Below are 24,985 nucleotides of genomic sequence, written 5' to 3'. Positions count from 1 at the left end.
TAGACTGGGAAAATGTGGAAACAATGTCAGATTTCATTTTCTTAGGCTCCAAAAGCACTGTAGACGGTAACTGCAGCCACAAAACTAAAAGACACTTGCTTCCTGAAAGACTAGTTATGACAAACCTAGACAGTGTATTAAAAAGCAGAGACATCACTTGGCCAACAAAGGTCCATATAGTCAAAGCTGTGGTTTTTCCAGTAGTCATATGTGGATGTGAGAGCTGGACCATAAAGAAGGCTGAGTACTAAGAACTGATGCTTTTGAACTGTGGTGCTGGAGAAGACTAGTGAGAGTCCCTTGGACTGCAAGCTCAGAGGGTTGCAAAAAGCTGGACAAGACTTAGCAACTGAACAGCAATTCGTATTTGTGCAATTGTTTGATGTATATGTGTTCCACTACACTGGAAGCTCCATGAGAGCAAGAAAGGTACCCTTTTGCTCACTACGGTGCAGTGTGTGGCCCTTGGCATCTAGCAGAAGCTCAATACATATTGATGAATAAAGAAATGAAAATATCCTAAGAGAAGGGCACTTTGCACAGAAATAAGCATTATATACCCTAAGAAGCTTTGCCCAATTTCGTTAAATTTACATTCATTCATTCAGATTATTTACTTGCCGTTTCTCTGTGTCAGAACTCAAGGCAGCTTCCTTCAAAAATTTTTTTCGGAATACATGGCAAGAACATGGTGGGAGAGTCTTCAAGCCAGGGCAGTAGATGGCATCTCAGTAAACCTGGTGGGCACTCAAGGTGGAAAATAGGGGGTGCCTTCCCACTCTTGGCCCATCAGACACAGAGCTAGGATTGAACAGTCAACCATGAGCCCTTCCCAGGGCCCTAAATGGTGCCAGGGCCACAGTCAGTGGCACCCAACTGACTGAACTCTGGGCATTTTGGCACAGTGGGGCTGATGGAGCTGAGTTTGGTTGGCTCCAGACAATTGCTAACTACAGAGAAAATCCTCCGCCTCAAAATTCGCATTTGGGAAAGAGGCAAAAAGCATTTTCTTTGATTATTAAAGTTCTCTGATTTGATTGACTTTACACATGAATGGTAATGGCCGTATGCCTCGGCTTCCTCATCTTCAACAAGCATGAATGCTTTTAGGTTCTTAAAGAGCATCAGTAAATAGCAATAAGAGCAATAGCAGCAACTAACATTTAGTTAGTGAACACCAATTAGTTAGTGAACACCACTCTGTGACAGACTGTGCTGAGTTCTTTACACATGTATACATATATGTAGTATCTCTTAATATATATATATGGGTTGCCATTTCCTTCTCCAGGAGATCTTCCCGACCCAGGGATTGAACCCGGGTCTCCCACATGGCAGTATCTCTTAATCTTCACATAAATGAACTCAGGTTGGTCCCCTGCTTAAAGCCCTTCTGATTCCTTATCATGGCCTTCAAGAACCTACATGAATGATTTCTGCTGTTTTACACTACATGGTCTCCCCCCTCAGTCAGTTCCAGCAGCATGCACCTTCCTTTCACAACTCACAGACGTCAAGCTTGTTCCTACCTTATCACCGATGCACCAGCTAACCCTTCTGCCTGAAGTGCTCATCCCTCAGATCTATGTGGGTTCCTCCTGCTGGTCACTTGGGTCTCACCTCAGTTACTACCTCCCTGACTCCCTTACCCCATTCACCCTATAGCTCCATCACCTTACCATTTTATGGCCTCCATAGCAAGTACCACTATTTGAAATTATATTAATTTTTTGTTTACTCCACTACCATCTGTCTCTCTTAACTAGAACATACACTCCATGATAGCCAAGTCTTATCTATCTTGTTCACTCTTGATTTCTCAGTGGCCAGAACAGAGCCCAGCATGTATCAGGCCTTCCACAAACATTTCTCAAGTTAAAAAAAAAAAAGGGTGAAAGACCCTGTAAGATACCTACACCGTTTTTTCAATGAAGGACCCGAGGCTTAATAACATTGGGTGGCTTGTCTACGGTCACAGGGACAGTGAGTAAGTAGAGGCAATGAGTAACAATCTTACCCAGGCCTACTTCCTCCTGGACTTGTGCTCTGAATCATTACATCCTGTTCTCTGATTTGACTGACTTTACCCATGGATGGTAATGGCCCTAGGCCTTGGCAAACTGGGATTCATCCCATGAATCATGTCTTGTATCCTCCCCACTACTACTCCCATTTTCATTCTTTACATTGAGCCTGGATTAAGAGCTAGACAGTAAAGAGGCATTGAATAAACCAGTACAGAGAGTATGAACTGATACAGTCACTTTGGATAACTGTTTGGAAATACTAACAATAACTCAGTCCTTAGTTTATAGGTACAGATACACAAACATGTGTCCAACCAAAAGCCATGTACAAGAATGTTCACCGAAGCAACATTCCTAAAATCAAACGCTCGGAACAACCTAAATGTCCATCAAATAGAATGAATAAACATATTATAGTAAAATCATAAGATGGAATATTATATAGCAACAAAAAAGAAAACACAACTATATGCAACAACATGAATGAATCTCACCAAGAAAAAAGCATCTACTGTCTGCTGCCGCTGAGTCACGTCAGTCGTGTCCGACTCTGTGCGACCCCACAGACGGCAGCCCACCAGGCTCCCCGTCCCTGGGATTCTCTAGGCAAGAACACTGCAGTGGGTTGCCATTTCCTTCTGCAATAGTTCCCTTTAAAGAAAGATTTTTAAAATAGACTACATTAATCTATGTTGCTAAAAGTCAAAATAGTGACTATCCTTGGGGGTGGAGGTGGGGCCTGGTGGTCGTTTGGGACGGGAAGAGTGTGAGTGGGGCTTCCTGAATCAGGTAATATAGTTTCTAGACCTGGATGTTAGTTCCATGGCAGTGTTCGCTTTGTGAAAATTCATTCAGTTATACACTTCTGATTTTGTACACTTTTATGTTGTAAAATAATATATTTATGTTGAATCATATGAAATGCTACTTTGTCCATGAAAAGTCACTGAATATTAGCAATTTCATATGGTTCAACTAAAATGTTATACTTCAATGAAAGAATTACTTATGAAAAAAAAAAGTCCTGCCCAGTTGAATTGCTTTGTACACAGCTCTGTAAAAACTAGTTATGAGAAAGAGCTTGTGCCTTCCAAGGGCTCTTTGGCAGATGGTAAACAGGTTCAGGATGGTTATAAATTCCTCCCCAGGGCCTGAGGCTGGTGCACTTGGCCTTGTACTCAGGTCCAGAGTCCAGCCAGCCCTGGTGTGGTACAAGTCAGCTAGAGGAGGCCAGGATGTCCTCAGGCAGAGATGAAGGAACCACTCCAGCCTCAGGCTCAGGGTGTCATTGTTCTTGCAACACACCAGGTCACGCCTGCCCTGCTCTTTGCACTCACAGTGACCTCCTTTCTGGACATCTGCAAGGTTCTTGCTCCTCAGCCTTCAGACTTCTCAAAGAGATGTTCTCTGACCTCCCTAAAGATCTTTCCTTTCATCACTGTCACATTCCCTTCATGGATTTGATCAACCTCTGAAATTATGTTATTATTTGGGTGTTTACTTTTTAATATTTGCATTCCTCATTAGACTAAGGTATATGAGGGCAGGAGATTCCTGTAAGTTATTCACTGTTGTACTCTTAGGGCCCAGGATGGCACCTAGTACCTAGATGCTGCTTAAATATTGGCTGAATGAATGAACAATGAATGACTGACCAAATGAAGTGGCATAAGGCCAAGAGACAAAAGGTGGCCCAAAGCACACTGTCAAGATGGAAAAGTGGATGCAGCTCCAATTTCTCTCAAGGGACACGAAAGCCAAGATCAGCCTCCAAAAGTCCAGCCTCTGGACCCTCCAGAGTCCAGATATCTGTTCCTTATCCCTGTGTTTCTCTCAGGGTCCCCATTCTGTCCTATGAAAGACACAGACACTTAGGAGGTATTAACTGCACCACTGCATCAATGGACATGAGTCTGAGCAAACTCTGGGACATCGTGAAAGACAGGGAAACCTGGCGTGCTGCAATCCACAGGGTTGCAGAGTCAGATATGACTTAGCAACTGAACAACAAAATCAGCTGAGTTTTTCAAGATAACCAGGGAATTTCTGTGATTTGCAAGCAAGGACCAAGAGAGCTACTCATTTTTTTTCTTCTTCACTTCCTACTTACTGTTCTCAATGGTTGCTCTGGATTTAGCTCCCACATCTGAAATGAGCAGTGTGCTTCATTGTAGGTGAACCTGAACTAATGCAAATTTGAACCTGTGCCATTTAAATATATTCATAAAAATCTTGATTCAGTTAGCCAAAGCTAAAACAATGCAATTTGGACTTTACAGTCACACCTATGAGGAAACCACTCTGGACTATCTGAAGTTTAGGAAAGCTTCTTTTGCATAGCCTTCCACAACCCTGTTCTTGGACGGTCTTGAAGGAAGAATGGGGAAGAGGAGGCTAGTGACCTGTATTATCTTAACCAAACTAAAATCTTCAAAACTTCTCTGTTAAACAGAGCAATGAGAGGATCTCAAAACTACTTGTGCACTTGGCTCTGAGCTGGATTGCTTGAAGACTATCACGCCCTTTAGGGCTCATGATAACCCACTGAAGCAGATACTATGACTATCTCCTTTTTCACAATAGAGATTTAAAGAGATTAAGAATTATGTAAAGTCACTAAATGTTTAACAATCCCCATCCCAATACTGATATAAGAGAACCATTATTCCCAGAATATTACAGGATCTGCTACTACCTAAAGCCAAACATCTAAAAGCAACTCTTTCGCAAACTATTTAAGATACCCAGCCACACAGTTAAAAGTATAACTTTTGTCCTGTAAAAACTGTACTAGTTAAAGCAGCAACGACAGCACGGTATGACCCTTTGAACTCTGTGTTGATAAAGAAAACTTTGTTTGCATTTTAGTGTTTTTCTGAGGTTTTGATGCACCCAGATAAATAGGCTTCTCTTAAAATTCTCACTCACTCCCTACATTAAAATGGTTGGATATGTTGAATCATCATCAAAATGTATATTTAGCACTCAGAATGTGCCAGGGGCTATCCTAAGTGCTCTATGAGCATTATTCCATTCAAGATCCACTCAGGCGTTTTTGCTAAGTACTACTATTAGTTTTCATATGAGAAAGAAACTCTGTCATATGAAAAAGAGAGAGGCACATAAAGTTTAGCTAACCTGTCCAAGGCTGTAGAGCTTGTAAGGGTGGAACTGAACCCCAGCAGCCTGTGGTCAATGTTTGTACATCTGTTTTTCAAGATTTCCAGGCTTCAAAACACCTCAATACACTGAGCCAGAAACCCTAGGGGCTAGTGCCAGAACAGAGTTCTCACCTTAGGTCTGACATGTCGCCCTGGCTATCTTAACTTGCAGGACCACTCCGCATGGCTCCTTCCTGCTCCTGGGACTTCTGCCACCCCTCGCCTGGCTGAGTTGGCTTCCTGCAGATGCGAGATGCAGGAAAGCACCGCCAGGGCCCCCAGGGCCTTCCTTTGCTTTCTGTATTCTCGGATCACTGATGTTAACTGTAATTAAATCATCCTTGGAAACAAACAAATTATTATTTGTTAACATCTATCTCCCCTTCTGACTATATAAATAAAGCAGTTCCAGAGTTTCTATAAAGGTGGGGGCAGGTCATTATTTGTGTTGGGGGTTTGGTTCCAGAGCTTCCTATTTGATATAAGGTTGAAAAAAGTCAACTGAAAACACAAATAAATGAGGTTGCTGATGAAGATAAGGGATGACACCATGGTATCACCACTGACAGTAAGCTCTATGTGGGTAAAAATAGCATCTATCTCTTTCATCACTGTAAACCCAACACCTGATAAATAAGAAGTCTATAATAATGTTTTGTGGAATTAATAAATAATTAAAACAGAGTCTCTGACTTCTCATCTGAAAAAGAGAGAAGATAAGACCCAGAGCACAGTTTTTTTGAAGCACCATGACATATGAAAACAGGTCGAGCACAGGAATGGCATACAGTAGGTTCCCCATAAATGTGTGGCACTGAATGGGAATTCCTGCCTCTCCTCATTCCCATTGTACTCAGCTCCCATTTTAATAAAAGGACAAGGCACAGAACTGAAGCCACTGGACTCTCTGGACACAATCTGGTAGGGGTGAAGACGTTTACACCTGTGTTAGGGTAAAAGGACTATAATTGCATAGGTAGAAATGCAGGGCTGTTAGGATCCACCTCTAGCAGGAAAGTTACACCTGGGGAATAGACAAGCCAGCTTTGGAATGAACAAAGTCCCAGGAAGTAGGGGAAAGAAAAAAAAATCCAGTGCAGGTCTACTTGGCTCTCAATCTAAAGAATGAAGGTGGTACCATCAAACCGGGAAGGCACAGATGCCTAGCATTCCCCCACCATCTTTCATTCTGTCCCCTCTCCTCCGGCTAGTATTAAAACACAAATCAGAGTGTGTAGGGACCCTGCTTAAAACCCTGAAGAGGACACTATCTGAACTCCTCACCAGGCTGATCTCAACCCTACTCGCCAAGCTGTGGCCACAGAGGCCTCCCGTAGGCAACTTAATGAGGCCTTCCCCAGGCAACTATCCACTTCCCTTTCCCCGCTGGGCTCCCTCTGCCTGTCTCCTCACCCTCCTTCGGGTCACTCCTTCCCTGTCTCCAAATCTCAACTCATAACCACTTTATCAGAAAGAGACCTGACCCCCTCACCGCCATGCCAAATTAAAATCAGGTCCTTCCTGGCTCTCCACATACCCTCAGATCTTGCTACATCTCCCTCCTAGCACTTATCATAGACTCAAATTGCATAGTCTGCCTTCTCCCCAAATTGTGAGCTTCACTAGGGCAGGGAGGGCTGTCTGTCCCTCACGACCAAGTGCCCAGAGTCAGGGCAGGCCGCAGCACAGAATATATGATTGAATGAATGAATGGATGGATTTCTCCTAAGTAACCCCCAAACCTCTCCTCTCTTTAGGTTTCCAGGAACAGTGGAATACGGTCCCCAGTGCCCTCCTAGTCACTGAGTCACAGTCCGCTCAGGCATCAGAGGCTCCTCCCAGTTCAGGACTGGTATCCTTCATGGACCCACCATCCCACCAGAGCTGGGGTCTCCTCACTCCTCCTTTAGAAAAGCTGAAAAAAAGACCAGGAATGAAAGGAACACATTTCTTGGCTAATTTCTCTAATAAAGAACACAGGATAACTCCAACCCCTGCCACCACCCCCCACCCCCATCCCCATCTTGATCTTATAGAGTTCAGAAAGTATTTCTTTATTCTCTTTCTTTTAATTGTTTAAGCAAGGCCATGAGCAACCACTGGCTGGAAAATTACTGCTCCAACTTTCCTTGTTTAACATGCTTAAATGACTTGCAAAAAACAGGTTTTTAGGTTTGTGATCATGAGTTTGAGCAAGCTCCAGGAGATAGTGAAGGACAGGGAAGACTGGCATGCTGCAGTCCACAGGGTCACAGAGTTGGACACTGACTAAGTGACTGAACAACACGGTTGGTGATATGGAGACGGGGTGATAGAAAGATCCGAGTTGTAAAGGTCTAGGGAATCAGCACCACAATTTAGTAAATCTTTCATTTATCAGGAGCAGGACCCTTGGCCTGAATTTCTACATCTGACGAATAGGAATAATGATATTGAGCTTAGATGCCTGTAACGAAAAGAACTGAACGACTTTAAAATATTCTTATCCTAGTAAAGTGTTTTTCTCTTGGCATTCGGTAAGATCTTGGTCCAAGGAAGACCCAGGAGATGAATAAGTAAATCAAATTACACAGGTGCGTTTGACTAGCGAGAAGCCATTTTAGCCTAGACTCGGTGACCTTGGGCTCTGGTCTGGGTTTGTAAAATGTCTCTCCCTCTGCCGATCCCCTGGGTCCCAGCTCCAGCCCAAGGCCAAACCTCTGGTCTGGAGCTTTGCATATGCTCCACTGACAACTGCCAAGCGCAGTCCTATGGTGGCGTAGTGAAGAAAAAGTCAGCCTCACCACCTCCCGGTGAAGCGAAAACACCACCAAGATAAACCTTTCAGGGGGATTCAGGCCCTAGCCCAGCCTTATCCCTGCATCAAAGCCACCCCCTACCCCGTACTCCCCGGAGGCTACAGCCTCCTCCGTTCCTGGGCGGAGCTGGGCCTGCTGCGAGGGCTCCCCGCCTTCCCGGAGTCGGGCCTAATGGCGGGGGCTTTTCTTTTCACCCGCCGGGGCTGAGGCTCTGCCCACCTCCCCCCCTCGCCCCACCCGCCCCATCATTAACTGCAAAGAAAAGATCCCGGCCATTTCCATTTCCTCTGCGGCTCAAGAGCCCTGTTGTTATTTAATCCCGCGGCCACCCCAGCAGCATCTTTGGCGCAGACGGCTCCACCCATCCACCTGGCCAGTTCTGCACCGCTCCCGCTTCTCCGGCGGGGCACTAGTCAGGGCGGTTGGAGAGAGGCGCCTACAGCAGCAAAGGCTGTGGCCTTCTTTAGGCCTGCGTCCCGTGAGGGTTGCGAAACACGCGGGAGTTGAGGGGAGCACTAGCCGGGGCAGCAGAGGACGGGCGGACGCCGGAGCACTGCGGACATTACACTGGGGTGGGAGGAAGTGGGGCGCTGCCAGGCGAGAGCCAGGTCTCTAGCTGAGTAGCCAGTCCACTCCGGGGGGTACTAGGGCCGGAAAAGGCTCGGCCCAGTCCTGTCCACACCCAAGAGGTGGGGGAGGGGTGCTCTGCACTTATTCAAGGGAGACTCAGCCTCAGGAAGGGAACCAGATTCACTCAGTAACCCCCCACTCCGCCCTTCTTTGATATGGACCTTTGACATTTTCTTAAAATTTTTGGTAAACACAGCTTCAAGACCCTTCCCCCCACGACGCCCCTACTCTAGAGAAAGAGAAGGCCCCTAGCAGGGGTCCTCCCGTTCCCCGCCCTCTGACTGCCGCGGGTAGAAATCCCTGGATCTAGGTGTGTCCTCCCCCACCCAGCTCTTAGCCCAGGATCCTGAGGTCGCAGTGTTTCCCCCCCACCACCCCGCCCCCAGCAACACGGACGGTTCCAACCCAGGTCCGCAGTGGCGTGAAGGTAGCCTTTACCTCCTCTCGCAGGCTGGGAGGGGGTACAGCCCGCGCAGCTGAACCAGCTGCAGCAGTCGCCGCCGCCCTCCATTCATAAAGGAAAAAAAAAAAAAAGCAACAACAACCTCCACCCCTCTTTGTAAAAGAGCGACGGCCCCTGGAGGAGCGAGAGCCAACCCCAGCAATCACGGGTTAAGTCCTTTTCCGGCCCCCCATTCATAAAAAAAGGAACGCGGCGCATGCGCGCGCGGGGTCTCTTGTGCCCACCCATTCATAGAATCGCGAGCGGCGCGCGTGCGCACTGGAGCTCCCTTCCCTCCCATTCATAAAAAAGCCATTTTCCCAGGCAGTGGTTGCAACATCGCCGCGGAGGCAGTGAGAGAAGCTGACAGCGCGGACCTGGCGCTGCGGAGCGCAGGGAGCCGAGCCGGTTCCTCCGGCCGGCGTCTGCGAGGATAGCGGCGTCCGATCCGCTCGGGTTCGGGGGTTTACACAGACGTGAAGCAATGCTTGTGACTCTGCGGCTCCTCAAAGTAAGTCCTCGACCGGTTTCGGGATGTGAAGCTACCCTTCTCTGAGTCGCAACGCGACTCCCCCTCGGGCTGGGGCAGATGCTGCGCTATTTCTATACGCGCCTCAATGTTCTTTCCCTCTCCCTGCGCCTCCTGGAGCAGCTGCGGTGCGCCGCAGCTCCCTGACGCCCTCGGCTGGGCCAGTTAGGCGCCGGGGGTGCTCACAGCCTGGCACCGGCGTTTCCGACCCCCGGGCATTGCCAAGCCGGGCTTTCCCACTCTACCACTCAGAAGCACCGTGCGTGTCCCGGGAGTTTGCTTCTGGTCTGGCCCCTTTCCGCCTACCACTACCCACCTCGGGTGCTGGAACAGGCGATTTTGGGCTCCGTGAGGAGCCACCTCTTGGGTCCGGCGGGCGCCTTCACCCTGGGCGGCTCGCCCACCCTGGGCTCTCTGCCCACGGTGCCAGTCTGCCGTAGATCTCCCCAGCCCGCCGCAGAGGCCTATGCTCGACGTAGGTTTTATTTTACCCTTCGGAGCCGTGATGGACTAGGTTTCTTTCCTTCTGCCTACCCCTCGATGGTCAGCGCAGGGCTGGCCCGGGACTGGGCATTTCTGCTCTCTTTGGTGAGGCAGTTCCTCGCCGTCTGACCTTTGCTCTGCTGCCGCATTTTATGCTGTGCAACTGCCTTGCAGTTGCCTTCCTTTCCCCGGCCTCTGCAGGGGCCAAGGCTCCTCGGCCTCCTCGTGTCCCCCTATACTCTGGCACCGAATTGTGCCAGGCCCCGAGGCTCCCGGCCGCTCTGGGGCTGTGGTGGGGGCTGAAGGTGCGTTTACATAACGCCAGGCGTGTGGGAGCTGGAGGAAGAGGTTGCGTGCGTAGGAGAGATAAGTCTCCCGCCTTCCCTCCTTCCTTCTTGGTGGTACCAGGCTTGACATCACCGAGAAGAAAGAAGGACAGAGACGGTACGTTATGAAAATTCTGAATCGCCAAGGCTTGGGAGGCAATGAAGGGGGGTAAGGGCAGGTTTGGCCAGCCAGGACAGCTGGAGCTTGGCTCCATCACTGGGGCCAGGGCTAGGGCCAGGGCTGTGCCCAGTTTCCCCTCCCTGCAGACGATCAAAAAGCATTTAGACAGTAGCTGCTCTTGTGCAAGAAGCCAGTTTCTCAATTCTCTTTGATTGAGGACTGGGGGTTGTGGGCAGAGGAAGCAAGAGAGGTGGAAAATGGTTGCATGGCTAGATGGGCTGAGTGATGAAGGAAAGAAGAGAACTGGGCTGGAGGGCTGGATGGTGGGCAGAGGGGACAGATGCTGGCTGCCTCATGCACCAGCTGCTGGATGGGTATCCATTTTGCCAGGCCTGGATGAGGGGGCAGAAGGCTGCCTCGTGGCCCACTAGGGCTCGGAGGGCACCTCTCCCCCCAGGATGATTTGTGAAGAAAGGAAGGGTGTGTGTTCAATGGGGTGCCCAGACCCAGCGTGAACCCCCTCTTTCCTGCTTCCAAACCAGTGAGCATGATTCTCTCCACTTTGGGGGTTGGGTAAGAGAAAGTGCCTGTCAGTCTGGTTCGCTGACTGAGGAGGCTCTCAGTGCCTCTGAGCCTCTCAGGGATACAAAGCTGGGAGGTAAAAGCCCAGAGCATTTAGGAAATGTGGGTTTATCAACGTCTTAATCAGCTCGGTCTGGCCTGAGGCCCTGCCCAATATTGCACTGGTGATTTCACAATGTTTAGAGTTCCCTGGATCTTAACACAAATGGGGCATAAACATCTGAAAATTTCAGTTTTTCCCCTTAGTGAAAGACTAAGTGGGTATGGGGCAGACTAGGAAAGGGTGGGCAGCCACCGACACCCTTCCACCTCTACCACCCTCCCTCTACCCCCCGCCCCCTTTCTCTGTCTCCCTCTATCTCTTTAAGGAGAAGGGTAGGAAAGAAATTGTAGACACGTCCGGTATAAAATCAGACTGCTTCTTTCCTAGCCCTTGGGAGGGTCCTCACTTGCCAGAAGGCTCTAGATGAATTCTAATATGAACAGTGCACATCCTGACCAACTGAGCTGCATGGCTAGTACAAGGTAGGCGTTTTGGTGGCAGATTTGTAAAATCTCCTTGATGGACAAATGCTCAGTGAGGACGACATCTCTTGGTTATCTTCCTTTTTAGATTCTTACTCTCTGTTCTGTGGAGAATAAGTGCTCTCCTGCTCATTCCCACCACCTTTTCTACTAGTACCCTCTGAAATGGCAACATCTCCTTAGAGCTTCCAGGGGGCTTTGTGGGAGGAGACTGACCACCTGGAACAGAATGATTCCTAGTTAAAGCAGGGCAGAGGCTGAAGACATTTGGAGCTTGCAGGTGTCATTTTTGCTTTTATCCTTCCAGAATAGGTGGAGAGACCAGAATTTTAAAATTAAGGGAGGAAAAAACACCCATTAACACTTCCAGAAATGGCCCCTGAGATGTACTGCTCTGGAATGCTTGGGATCACATGTGTGGAATTCTCTTCCAATTTTTGATGCTGTTAGTCCCTTCATGTCACATCTTCCAGCACCAGTTTTTGGGGTCCCACAAGCCTTTTTCTTTTCCCAGGCTCTCCTCTTGGGTAGGGCGCAGGTAATGGTACCAGGGTGCTTAGAAAGGAGCCCCTTCTCTTCAGAGAAGGAGTTCAGTGTAAAAACTATGGGATTCAGTTTGGTTCTGCATCCAGAGTTGTCTGTCATCTGGCCCCAACTGAGGCAGGAGTTTCCCTGTGAGGAAAACCTCTGGATCTAGGGACAGAATTGAAAATGTTGGATTTGGGATATCAATATGACTGTGTTTTTAAGGAAGGGGAAGGGCAAGAGTGGAGAAGCTTCCATCGCATGGCCAACCTGGAGCTATTGGACAGAAGGGAAAGCAATGACTCACTGGAATATATTTTTACTCTTTCAAAAGAGCCAGAGGAAGAAGGTGATGAAGGGCAACATAACGGAAGACTGTATTACCTCTTCTAGACCAAGGTAGGGAACTGGGTCAGAGCAGATGAGAGGTTAGGAAACTTGGGCCTTAGTCTCCCCATCTGCAGAGTGGGGAGAAAACCCCCCGCGCCCACCCAGGGGCCAGGGCCAGCCGAGCAGCTAGCCAAGTGTGCAGGGCTGGGGCTGTGCCCATGTTACTAGGGGTGCCTGTTAGGAGGGCCTGGTTGTAAGGAAGCCCCTTCCTCCACAGGAGACGTGGGGTACTTCTTGATGTACAGAGGGGAGGATGCGGAGCTCTCAAGGGGGCCTGGGGCCACCCTGCAGAACCAGACAGCTGACAAGGCTGGGGATGTATCCGGGACATGTGGCTGGGTTTAAGAGGCTCCACTGTTCAGCTGTGATCATGATTGTTCTTTCCAAGGACAGTCAGTAGAGGAAGCAAGGGCACCAGGGAGGGAGCACAGATGTGCTGGATCTTGTGGAGGAGGGAAGGGGCCCTTCTGGGGCAGGTGGCCATTTGCAGAAAAGTGGTTTCCCTTGTCTTTTTCTGGTTGAGGGGAGGGAGAGTCATTTCCTGCCCCCTCCCAGGAGTAAGCTAAAACCTATTATTGTAACTCCAGTTCTTAGTGGAGGATGGTGAGACCAATAAAGTGATCTTTGTGCCAATGGGGGTGGGAGTCCCTCCCTGGGGTTTAGGCTCCTGGTCCCCCACCCCCAAACTCTGATGCAGGCCAAGGGTTCTAAAACTGTACCAGTATTTAACAGGCTTCTTCTAGCTCCATTCTTGTCTCACTCTTGACTTCTAATCCCTCTTTAAGGGGATCTGAGCAGACAACAGTTATGAGGGGAATACATCAAAGCCAAAATGTGTAGCTGGTTAAAATAGTCCAGAACCAAAAACTACAGCAAGACCTCTCCAACTCAGCCTTGTACAGGGGCTCTGGAGCTCAGCTGACTGATTGTGGAAAAAGAAGTTTGGGAACTGATAACTGAGGATGAGACTAAGTGAGGATAAGCAGCTGTTTTCTTTTGTGATCTCTGACAGGTTATGGCCAGAGGTCAGCTCCTAGTGTGGTGCTGGAATTGGGGCGGGGGGGGGGGGCGGTGGAGGCGGGGCAAGAATTCTCAGACAAATCCAGCTGTCTAAATGCCTTATTCTCAGCCAAGATGATCTCCCTCTGTGTAGGGTACAGGGAAGACAAGCTCTGGCTTCCCTCGTTCCCCTCACCCCCTTTATTTTTTTTAAATGTGTCATGTAGGATCTTAAGGATCTTTAGTGAATTGTAGTTCCCTGACCAGGGATTGAACTCTTGCACCCTGCATTGAGGATATGGAGTCTTAACCACTGGATTATCAGAGAAGTTCCTCCCTTCCTCCCCTTTAAAGTCTTTCTGAAGCAATAATTGGAGCTTAATGAACTGAGATGTTGTCCCAAAGAACCCAAGGGATAGTGGCAGATGTAGCAGTGGGCTCTCACGCAGCCTGTTGTTTAGTTGCTCAGTTGTGTCCAATCTTTGCAATGCCATGGACTGACTGCATCCTGCCAGGCTCCTCTGACCATGGGATTTCCCAGGCAAGAATACTGGAGTGAGTAGGTTGCCATTCCCTTTGCCAGAGGATCTTCCTGACCCAGGGATAGAACCCGTGTTTCGTGCATTGCTTAGAGACCTTTTTCTCTGAGCTGTTAAAGGGTTAAACAACCTTCCCTGAAAGCATCTGCTAGGACTGAACGAGGCAGTACAAAAAGTGCCCCTTCGTTCAGAGCTTCTTGTCAGTTTGGCATTAGCTGACCTGTAGTTTTCAAAGTACAGCTGTCAGATTTTCCTAATATTTCCCAACTCCTCTCCCCGGGTTAAGTCCAGGGGAAGTGGTGGATGGCTGGAGCTGACATTTAACATGGGTCTTGATTCTTTCCAGCCAGCCTGCACTGAGCTGTGTGTCACCTTGATGCTCAGCCTCTCCCCGCAGGTATCATAGACTACAAATACAGGGCGTTGTGCTCTAGGCTTTTTAATATCACTGACTGGCTATTCTTTCTTCTGCCTTCCTCTTACCCTAGCTCCTCCTCTTCGCCACAGACCTGGACCAGGAAGCCACATCCATGAATGTGCCCTGGGGACCCTGAAGTTCAGCTTTACAGGTGGGAGGAGAGGGGATTCCCACCCACTCTAGGCTTCCCTTTTAGGGGCTGCTTTGTGGTGAGATCCTACAAGTGAGACCCATTCAACCTTAAGAAAACTAAAAATGAAAACGCTTAGTAAAATGGAGGTGTGTTGAGGACAAAAGAGACAGCAAAGAAAACGGAGTTGGAAGCAGAAATGTCTTAAGCACTGACGCTTCCTTTAGTGACAGGTTTCAAAGCCCTGGCCCCCCACTCTCCACACTGAAAATTCCCCTAACTGGGGGCCAGTCTGATACCAGCCCTGTCTGGCTTCATTTCCAGACTGGTTGGGTTAACAGCCTGAAGATGGCCTGATGAGGTTCCCCGAGGGCTGATGGCAGACCCGGGAGACTGGCAGAGTTCTTAGCTACAAGAGAGAAGGGTGCTTTCACGCCCTTCCCTGAATATCCAGAAGTTACTGCAAGTCCCGGCAACGGGGATGACTGGGTTCAAGTCCTGCCCTGACCATTTGCCTGCTCTATGACCCTCTGTTCTTCTGTTTCTTCCTCTGCAAAGTAGGTGTTATTCTCCAAAGTGATGGTGAGGATTTAAGGAGAACATCACTGAGGATTTAGCACAGATCCTGGCACCAAGAAATGTTTCATAAATACTAGATGCTTTCCTAACTATTAATTACTATTAGAAAGTTGGAGTGGAGGTAAAAGTTTCCTTTCCTCGTGCTAATCCATAAGGCTGTCACCTACAACTCCACAGAGGTGCTTCTCTGGCTAAGTGGAGTGCTGGCTTTGTTTCTCTGTCCACAGTCTTCCAAATGGGCCATCAGTCTCCCAAACAACCTAAAAGAAGCAAAAGCCTCCTCTCTCCTATTTATATTACAAATCTCTTCCTTCCTTGCAGGGGAAACAGAGTACATATTAAACTACACTTAAGTTCGGCAGTGTTGGGTAGACTGGACGGTAGGTGTGTCCCAGTGAGTAGAGATTGATCTTTGAAACTGAGGAATGGGAAAGTGGGGGTTTGAAACTTCACTTAGCTGTGCTGAAGTGTTATCTATCAGGCTATCAGCAAGTATTTTTTTTCATGTGAGTCAAATGAATTCAACCGTCCTGTAGAGGGACGGTCTCAGCTGACTAGGAGATGAAGCCTGAGAAGATTGGAGACCTATAGGTCTGAGCCAGCTGCTGGCTTTTGCTGGGCTGTAGCCAGAAGGAATCCTGCATCAGTGTTATGATGGGGAAGATGCATTTTAGAATATGCTGGCTGGAGCCATCCAGGGCGTGGCTTGCCCTGAGACAGCTGAGTTACCAGGGACCCAGCTCCCACCCTCTTGTCTGGCCCTAAGTGCAGACCCAGATGTTGACAGCTGCCCCTGGAGGGTGATAGGAGTGGGGTAATGCCAATATCCCATTGCCAGCAGCCACTGTCCCCACCCTGGCTTCCTGGGGGGACTTTTCCAGGAATCTGCCTTGTGATGAGTCCAGGGCCTGTTAAAATCTGAGCATTGTTCATGCCTTTGATTCATCCATAGAAAGTGTGCTCGTTGTTTAAAGAATCTCAGGAATAGGATTGGAGGAAGGAGAGTGGGTGATCGGTTTAGGGGAGGGAGTACCCACAGCGTGGCAAGTCCCAGCCCTGGTCCTAAGAAATGAAAGCTCAACTACATGGGGCAATACAACCTTCAAACTGCCACTGACATTTTGTTGGCAGGACCCTGAGCTTTGTGACCTGAGCTTCTGGCATAAGGGAATCACGTTGTCTTTGTCCGGGGTGGGGGTTCTGGCGGAGGCACCTCTTGGCTGGCGCCAGAGAGTCGTCTCCTGAGCCTCTGTCAGCATTTTCCATTCTTTTGCCTAGTCACACCTTTTCCTCCAAGCAAAGAGCTGGAACCCGGGGCTCCTAACTCTTCTTTTTTTGACCCCAAACCCATTTATTCTAGAAGCAAGGCTTTAGAATCCCTGCAAAGAACAAAGTGAGCCCACTTTAGCATTCCTGAAGTTCTGCCCCATGACCAGCTTGAGCCTTGGAAAAAATTCCTCTCCCAAAATACTCAACTGACATCTCCCATCCAGCCCCAAACCCAGGACCCCTAAAGGAGGCTGTCTCGGCAAAGAACGACTCCTTGGTGGCAAACCTGCCTGACACTGAAGTCACACTCTGCCGTAGGAAAGTCTCCTCGTTGAAGATGATGCTTTCCTGACATGTGGAGGGAACACAAGGCAGGAGAGAGGCTATCCCCAGGCACACATTCTCCGAAATGGGAAAAACTGCACAGAAACACCAGCATCTCTTAAGTAGATAGGGCTGTGGGACCAAAGCCAGTAGTTCATGGCCTTTGTGAAGGGGAAATATCAGTTGACTGAGCAATGAACCTTGTAGAAAAGACTTAGTGCTTTTTTCTGCATTTTGCAGTACACAGATGAGAACCCTGGGGATAAGCTCCCTTTCATTCACTTCATGAACTTTGCACCTAGACTGAGCTTTTTATTTCAGTCAGGCTAGAAAGCATCTAAGAAGTCCTTCCCCAACAACTGAACCATTTCTAATCAAACCATTGTTTCCAAGCAGAGGAAGTATAATGCAGAGTGTCCTGAATGGCTTTTCTCTCTCTCTCTCTTCATTCTTTATTATAGACATTGATAAGTATGGATGTGTCACTCAGAGCCAGGTATCCTCCTGTGATTGGAATACTAGGATGACTAGCTGGGGCCCAAGTCTGGAGGGATGTGAGGTTAGAACTGGAAGTGGAAACCTATCCACATCCTATTCTTAGGTACCACTTTTTTTTTTTTTTTTTTAAGTTTAATTGTTTTTAAGTTGATGGGTTGTATTTTCATTTTTATTCAGTTTAAGGATTTTTCTCATTTTTTGTCACTGCATGTGGGATCTTATTTCCCCAACCAGGGATCGAATCCCCACCCCCAGCAGTGGAAGCTTGGGAGTCTTAATAACCACTAGACTGCCAGGGAAGTCCCTAGGTATCACCTTTGAGGCAAGATGAACCTAATAGCAGAGGTACCGTCCGCTCTCCAAATTAGAACATCATTAGCATCTTGAAAAAGCATTTACTGAAGCCCTACCCCATAGCACATTAATCCAATGTGGTTTGTTTTTTTTTTTTTTCAAAGGTGGTTATCATCTCCTTCTATCTTCACCCTGGCTGTCTGTTCTATCCCCCAGCCACAAGCCCAGTGGAATCTTCCCAGAGTCTAATCTTTCTCTGGGATTCCAAATTGGGCAGAGGTCTTGGCCTCTGCTGCTATTTCTTTAAATTGATCTCCAGCCGAATTCCGAATGTAAAGGTCAGCAGGCGAGGAAATGGCACTTCTAATAGAAAACAATGTGCACTTTCTAAATTTGAACCAAGCCGTTTCCGCTCTTTGATTTAAGTGACTTCCTGGGGTTCCGTGTCAGGCACTGCAGTTGAATCTCTGGCCAGTTTCCAACTTAAAATTGCACTCTCTCGGTGAAATTAGAAACTGATCCAGGCTTGGCTTAGCTATTCTAGTAAACAGCATTTAGGCTGAATGTTTAGCTCAGTATTTGGAAATGGGTGAAGTGAGTGCCCCTCGGAGAGGATTTCCCATCCAAGTTGTCGGAGGGCACCTGTCCAGGGGTTATTAGCCACTGGAGGTTGTTGCTCTTAGAAGTAGTAGTAATAAGTTAATATCCTGGATGTGTAGGCATCAGATACAGCTCCTCCTTCTCTTGTGACTATCTGAAATAAAGGCTTTTGTTTATCTAGTTGATAAAAACTCCACGGGAGCACACAGGGACTGACTAAAGTAGTCACCACATCCTCACACTCAGCATAACACTTGGTACTTATTAGTCATGCTTATTAGTGCTCAGGAAATCCAAAGGTTGCTCTCTGGGATGGTCTTAAATTAGAGTACATGCTGTGTGTCAGGCAAAATGCTAGGTCCTGGATATGCATTTTTTTCATTTGGTTCTTACAAGAACCCATTTTACAGGTGACAGTACTAAGGCATAGAAGTTAAAGAACCTCATTCACAGCAGCACTGCTAGGCAAAGGTGAGAACTTGAACTTGGATCTAATTACAGAGCCTGCATTTATAACTGCTAAGCTCTGTCTGTCTTAAATCAGAAGCATGTTTCATGGGGATTATAAGAATGAACATGGATGGCCCAAGTTTGAGCCCTAGTTCTGCTACTAATGGTTTTGTGTGACTTTGGACAAGTTACTTTGAACATTAGTTTCCTATAACTAGAAAAGGGGTAATGGTAGTTACATTCTAGGGTTATTGTGAAAAGTTGATAACATAATAATATGATGCTTAGAAGAGTCCTTGTAAGCGCTAAATAAGTTATTTCTACCACTTAAAATTGTCATTACTGTTAATACTAATCATCTAAGCCTTAATGCTGGGTAGTCCACCAAAGCAATCCTATTTCACTTGGGCTCCCAAGGACCTAATGGTGGATGGGGGTGTTAACAGGCCACCTATTGATGCCTGGAATCCATTCTCTTCCTCCCCCACTACCCAGGGCCCCTAGAAGCCTGTTACTCCGCACATCCCAGGACCTCCGGCCCCATGGAGCCCCCGATCCCACAGAGCGTCCCCTTGACTCCCAGCTCAGTCATGGTCCAGCCCCTACTGGACAGCCGTACGGCCCACAGCCGGCTCCAGCACCCTCTCACCATCCTTCCCATCGACCAGATGAAGACCAGCCACGTGGAGAACGACTACATCGACAACCCTGGCCTGGCACCCCCCTCTGGCCCCAAGCGGACCCGGGGTGGAGCCCCAGAGCTGGCCCCAACCCCAGCCCGCTGTGACCAGGACGTCACCCACCACTGGATCTCCTTCAGCGGGCGCCCCAGCTCTGTGAGCAGCAGCAGCAGCACGTCCTCTGACCAGCGCCTCTTAGACCACATGGCACCCCCACCCATGGCTGATCAGGCCTCCCCGAGGGCTGTGCGCATCCAGCCCAAGGCCATCCACTGCAAGCCGCTGGACCTTAAGGGCCCCGCTGGCCCCCCAGAGCTGGACAAGCACTTCTTGCTGTGCGAGGCCTGCGGGAAGTGTAAGTGCAAGGAGTGCGCGTCCCCCCGGACGTTGCCCTCCTGCTGGGTCTGCAACCAGGAGTGCCTGTGCTCGGCGCAGACACTGGTCAACTATGGCACCTGCATGTGCCTGGTGCAGGGCATCTTCTACCACTGCACCAACGAGGACGATGAGGGCTCCTGCGCCGACCACCCCTGCTCCTGCTCCCGCTCAAACTGCTGCGCCCGCTGGTCCTTCATGGGCGCCCTGTCCCTGGTGCTGCCCTGTCTGCTCTGCTACCTGCCCGCCACTGGCTGTGTGAAGCTGGCCCAGCGTGGCTACGACCGTCTGCGCCGCCCCGGATGCCGCTGCAAGCACACGAACAGCGTCATCTGCAAGGCAGCGGCTGGGGACGCCAAGGCCAGCAGACCGGACAAGCCTTTCTGACGCTCAGGGTCAAGTCCCAGCGCTCCGCCTGGAACCCTGGTTCCCTTCTGACACCTGAGAAGAGCATCACGGCACAGCCAGAGGTTTAGCATCCCGAGGCTGACCCTGCTAGTCCACCTACCCCCCACCCCCAGCTGCGAAAGAAACAGGGACCACCATCACCCACCCTCTCTTCCCCAAAAGGATGAAGAAGCACTTTGGGGTTGTTTTGTTCAGGATCCTGGAACTTTGTGTGAAACAGACAGTGGCAGGGGTGTGGTGTGGTTTGGGGGCGATTTTTCTTTTCCAGAAGATGGAACACAGATGTGGACACATATCCGGAAGTTGCAGCTGCTTGAATGCCTTCCTGGCCCTCCTCCTCCCTCACTTTCTCCCTGCTCTTTTGCATTCTCTCTGGCTGCCTGGGAGGAAATCTGAGTGGCCAGGGGACTTGGAAGAAGACACTTGGAGTCTTACCATCTGTACCTTCTCCCAGCCTCCACCCCAGTCTGCCCCATCTTGGGGAAGGTGTAGACCCTGGCAATCCCTGTTGTATATACTCGGGAGCCCCCACCCCTCGTACCTTGCTCTGCCTGGAGCCATGGACGGATTTAGGAGCCACTGCACAGTACATTTTCTCCCTTCCAGCTTCCTCACTAACTCTCGGGGGTGTTCCACTCATGATACCGTCCTTCGGCTCTTACTGAGTCACAGACTCACCTGCCTGCTGTGTGCCCCCAGTTCTCTCTACCCAGATCCTTTCCAGAAACTTCACTACGGGTAGAGAAGACCGGAGCAGCAAATTTGAGACCAAATAGCATTTTGCCAATGAGTCTGAGGCTGTGGTCTCTGGATCCAGTCGTTACACGTTTTTATATCAGATACTAACGGTGTTTTAAAAAATAATAATAAAACACTTGCTTCCTTTTGGGCCACCCCCAGGAAGGGCTGATTTCAAAATCTGGGGGGCGAGCAACCTCAAGGAACACAATCCCCCCTCCCCACCAAGAAGAAGATTTTAACAGCAGAGAAGAGAGGCAGCACCTCGTGCTGGCAGAGTGATGGCTGGGTGTGGGCTTCTTCTCTCCTGATTCTGCTGCTTGCTGTCCTAGCCTTTTGTGTACAGTGTCTGTATCTTTAATGTAAATAGACAGATGGTGACAAAAGAGTCTATTTTAGTGTTAGGAGGCCCTGGCGGGGGGAGTCAGAAAAATGCAGGTGGGGGAAAGATTCTCCGGGGGACTTCTTGGGATTGAGCCCTGCTTCTGTGCATGGCCACATGAGCCCCTCCCAGCAGCCCCCAAAGACGTAGCAACTCTCTCTCAAGGTGCTAAAGGACTCAGCAAGCGCAGCTCGTCCCGTGGGTAGGTACTTGTTGCATGCAAAAGCTGTAGTGTGTCTGGTCCTTACTCCCCAGCAATTGTGTGGGGTTTTTGCTTCATGTGGTATTCTGTGCCTCCTCCCTTTCCCCCTCCCCGCCATGAGAGAAAGTAGCTTGGGTCTGAAGAGCTACCCTGGGGCGGTGTTGGAAGTGTACTGGGCACAGCCTTTGTAGCACTTCAGTTTGTTCTGTAGGAACAGAACAGCCTCCTTGAAGGAGGCAGGTAGCTGTGATGGTCATGTACCCAATGCTTCTCAAGGACTTTTTTTTTCCTTCCCTTCTTGAAGACTGGTAGTAACATCTTATGATTTAGAATAAGTTAATTGTAACTGTAGGTATTTATTGACTGGAGGAAAGGAGGGGATGGTCTTATTATTTTAGGCTTTATTTATATAACATTTGCTAGCTTGTAAAAGGCGAATATGAAATCTGCGTTTTCTAAGGCTGATTCCTGTAGCTACCCTTGCCACAGTTGTCATGGATGTATGGATGTTATTGCACAAATCGGAGGCAATGATAGAAAAACACATTCAGCCAACCACTTGTCCTAATTGAATGTATCAGATGTGTACTGAAGGGACTGGAGACGTCTTTCCTTAGAACAGGTGTGCAGAGGTTACCCCCAAAAAGAGGGCATACGTCCACTCTGGGAGAGGCCTCAGAACTTTCCCCAAAGCCCCTCCCTCAAATGTCTCCACGGGAAACTTGACCCAGTGGCAAGTTGCACTTTGGTGATCTTTGGTGTTCTATGTGCCCATTCTGTGGAGAACTGATTTACATAAGCTGTGTACACACACACACACACACACACACACACCCCTACCCCTACCCCACCATCTCTACAAAGACCCTTGTTTGTTTCCTGGCAAGTAGCCTCCTGAACACACACACACACACACACACACACACACACCCCTACCCCTACCCCTCCATCTCTACAAAGACCCTTGTTTCCTGGCAAGTAGCTTCCTGAACCCTGACTTTGTGTATATAGTTGTAAACATGGATTTTTCTGGGTTTTGGTTTTCTTTTTTTCCTTCCCCTGCTTTGGCTTGTTCTTTTTGGTTTGCATCTAACCTGCTAGGTGGATGTCTGCAGAATTCTCTGTGTCCTGTGCGGTCAGCTTTCGTTCGTTCTCCCAGCTCTGTTGCATAGCAGTCCCTCAGCATGTTTTTCTGGAAAAAAGAAAAAACTGGCTTGCCTGTCGCCCCCAGGGGCCAGTCAAGGGCCACTGAGGGATCAAGCTCTCAGCAACACGACGCGTTTCTGCCGCCACTTCTGGATGACTGTGTGTCCTGTGACCAACGGCTTGCTTGGCTGGTTTATGCCTCCTCATCTTGACCTTTTTAGCAGACTGCCAGCTGCTTCCTACTAAGGTTCAGTCTGGGATGGCTGGTGGCTCTGCCTGGAACTGGGGGTGGGATCCACAAGCCTGGGCCCAGGACCCTTGTCCTAAGGGGGTACAGCTGCTTCCCCTGGAGGGTGGATTTGTAAAGTCCCAAAGCCCTGGCAAGTGCCCTGAGAACAGGGTCTAGGAGAGCCAGACCTTTCTAGGTGGAACATGGGGCCCACCAAGGCTCCTCACTGGCTCAGTCTGGGAGGAGTGAAGACCAGTCCCTGCTGTTGACACGGCCCCTTCACAGCTGACAGACGGAAGACTATCGTGTGATGTGTCTGGTTTTTTCAGTGCTCTGGAGTCTGCACACATGCCCTCCTGACGGTGAGGCCCAGTTAGATTATGACAAGTCCCAAGTGTGGAAAGTGTGGGTTGGGACCAGATCCCGTCACGTTCATGGTCTCCATGCTGCCCCAGGAGGTGTCCGGCGGGGTGCAGGCACCACCACTTTGCACTGTACACGTCACTAGGGCATCCTATGAACTGCACTGGCCTTCTGGTTTATGTCTTGGGTAAGCATTTTCATGCCCTCTGCTTACTGTGACAGTCGACGACAAATCTTAAGCTGCCATCTTTGCTGTGGGTAAGTCGGTGTGCTGTCTTGTCTTGCTTTCTCTTCTCACTGCCCCACAGTTCAGTTTTGTGTTAAAAACAGAAAAGCTGTTCAAGGGTCCCATCCCGGCATATTTTCCCTCTTCACTGTAACCCTTTCTCATCCCACATCAAAAGTTACCACAGAAGGTTTCCTTTGTATAGAATATTTATTTTGAAGCTCTATTTTAATAGTATTTATTTTAGAAAGTCTACTATTGTAAGAGTTCTTCTGTTTGTGAAGAAAAAGCAAGTTAAAAACTGAATGTACTGATCTAGAAAATATATATAAATATATATTGTTAAATATACATAGGACTGCTGTTTCTCGTGTGTTTGTGTGTTCACACCCCTGACATCCTCACCCAGCAAGGTGTCAAAGTTTGTCAAAGAACACCTGCTAAATAGAAATGAGTGACCAGGCTCCGGCGGACAGTGTGGCGGGGGGACAGGGCTTCCTGGCCCTGGTCCTGGCTCAAGGATGACCTTAGAGCCCCTGGAGGAAAGCTTCACTTTCTGATGAAGCTGAATCCTGCCAGGTGCTGCTAAATCCTCTGGCAAGCCCTCCCCTATGCAAGAGTGTATTGGTAACAGATGGATGACTGGGAAGTGGGGGAGGTTCGTCTACCTGTCCAATTTATACAAATTCTGCAGCTCTTTTCTTTTCACCTTGGTGTTCCCCAAGCAGATTTTCACATATATTCCCACACACAGGCTTACAGAAGGCAAACAAAAAAACCCTTGGCAGTTTCCTTATTTTCTCTGGACTGGTGGCTACTGTAACAAACCCGTCCCCTTGGACTTCCATCTAGTAAATGACGTGCCTCTGCCTTCCTTTCCAACACACCTTCCATCTATCCATCTCCCCTATACCATGCAGACATTTAAATCAGGATGCAGTGAAGGGGTGAGGGGAGGCATGGAGGAGAGACTTTAATTACTTTCATTGCATATGCCAATCACAAGGAGACTTTGACTATTATTTTCAAACTGTGAACACATGCCTCCTGTTTTAAAGATATTTTTCTGTTAGCCATAAGGGGCCCAACAATGGTTGACAGAAGAAACTAGACAGACAGGTGCCGTCTGGAGCCCTGAATCCAACTCTGGGTTGTCTCTGGAGTCACCAGGGATGGCATATTTCCAGTCTTTGTGAAAGCCTAAGACTCTTCTTCGAGACATCCAAACTCATGCCAAGGATCCCCTGGTAACTTCCCAAAAAGGCATAAAGGATGTCCATCCTCCTTGTGGTCTTCTCAGCACTAGAACTGCTCCAGAATAAAGATGCCAGCCTCCCCCTCAGCCAGAACTTGTGGCCTCTCCTGCTCCTGGATGTTGGTGTCTTCCTTCACTGATGACACTTGGAGGTGGTTTTCCTTTTCCTTGGCTCAATCCCAGTTACTGACACCCAGGCTTTAAGTCTTTGGTGTCTTGATAGGTGGAAGCGTAGGGCAGGCCTGCCCCTGGTTTTGTTTCTACAATTTAGAGATTAAAAATAACAGAAACCTATACAGGATGTTGGGTTTGTCTCACCCACCCAAAACCTCTTGAGGAAAC

The 24,985-nt window shown here is 48.8% G+C and overlaps 2 protein-coding genes across 15 annotated transcripts in view; one reads left to right on the top strand and one right to left on the bottom strand.

The window, feature by feature from the left end:
• Nucleotides 1-24,985, bottom strand: part of LOC133251412 (uncharacterized) — a 391,267-nt gene that overhangs the window by 342,607 nt on the left and 23,675 nt on the right. For 8 of the 10 annotated variants that reach the window (XR_009737606.1, XR_009737602.1, XR_009737604.1 and 5 more), the window contains exon 1: nucleotides 9,055-9,239. The exons of 1 other annotated variant lie outside the window; for it this stretch is intronic. Coding sequence is in view for 1 of the 9 variants with exons in the window: in XM_061423823.1 (XP_061279807.1) it covers nucleotides 9,055-9,131 (77 nt within the window). In the remaining 8 variants the exon portion in view is untranslated. Of the gene's footprint in view, nucleotides 1-5,320; nucleotides 7,188-9,054; nucleotides 9,240-24,985 lie in introns of those variants that run through there. One more of the 10 variants, XR_009737609.1, reaches the window with a different exon arrangement.
• On the top strand, nucleotides 9,393-23,739 carry SPRY4 (sprouty RTK signaling antagonist 4). Of its 5 annotated transcripts, XM_061423819.1 has the most exons (4): nucleotides 9,393-9,569; nucleotides 12,484-12,548; nucleotides 14,566-14,646; nucleotides 19,135-23,739. In XM_061423819.1, the coding sequence occupies exon 4, from the start codon at nucleotides 19,182-19,184 to the stop codon at nucleotides 20,079-20,081; it is 900 nt and encodes a 299-aa protein (XP_061279803.1). In that variant the 5' UTR covers nucleotides 9,393-9,569; nucleotides 12,484-12,548; nucleotides 14,566-14,646; nucleotides 19,135-19,181; the 3' UTR covers nucleotides 20,082-23,739. The 5 variants fall into 5 exon arrangements, with proteins under 5 accessions (XP_061279803.1, XP_061279804.1, XP_061279805.1 ...); XM_061423820.1 differs by lacking the exon at nucleotides 12,484-12,548; XM_061423821.1 differs by lacking the exon at nucleotides 14,566-14,646.

This window comes from Bos javanicus, chromosome 7, assembly GCF_032452875.1.
Source record: "Bos javanicus breed banteng chromosome 7, ARS-OSU_banteng_1.0, whole genome shotgun sequence".
Classification (NCBI taxonomy): domain Eukaryota; kingdom Metazoa; phylum Chordata; class Mammalia; order Artiodactyla; family Bovidae; genus Bos; species Bos javanicus.
The sequence above is the reverse complement of the archived record's forward strand: the minus strand, read 5'-3'. Positions and strand labels throughout refer to the sequence as shown.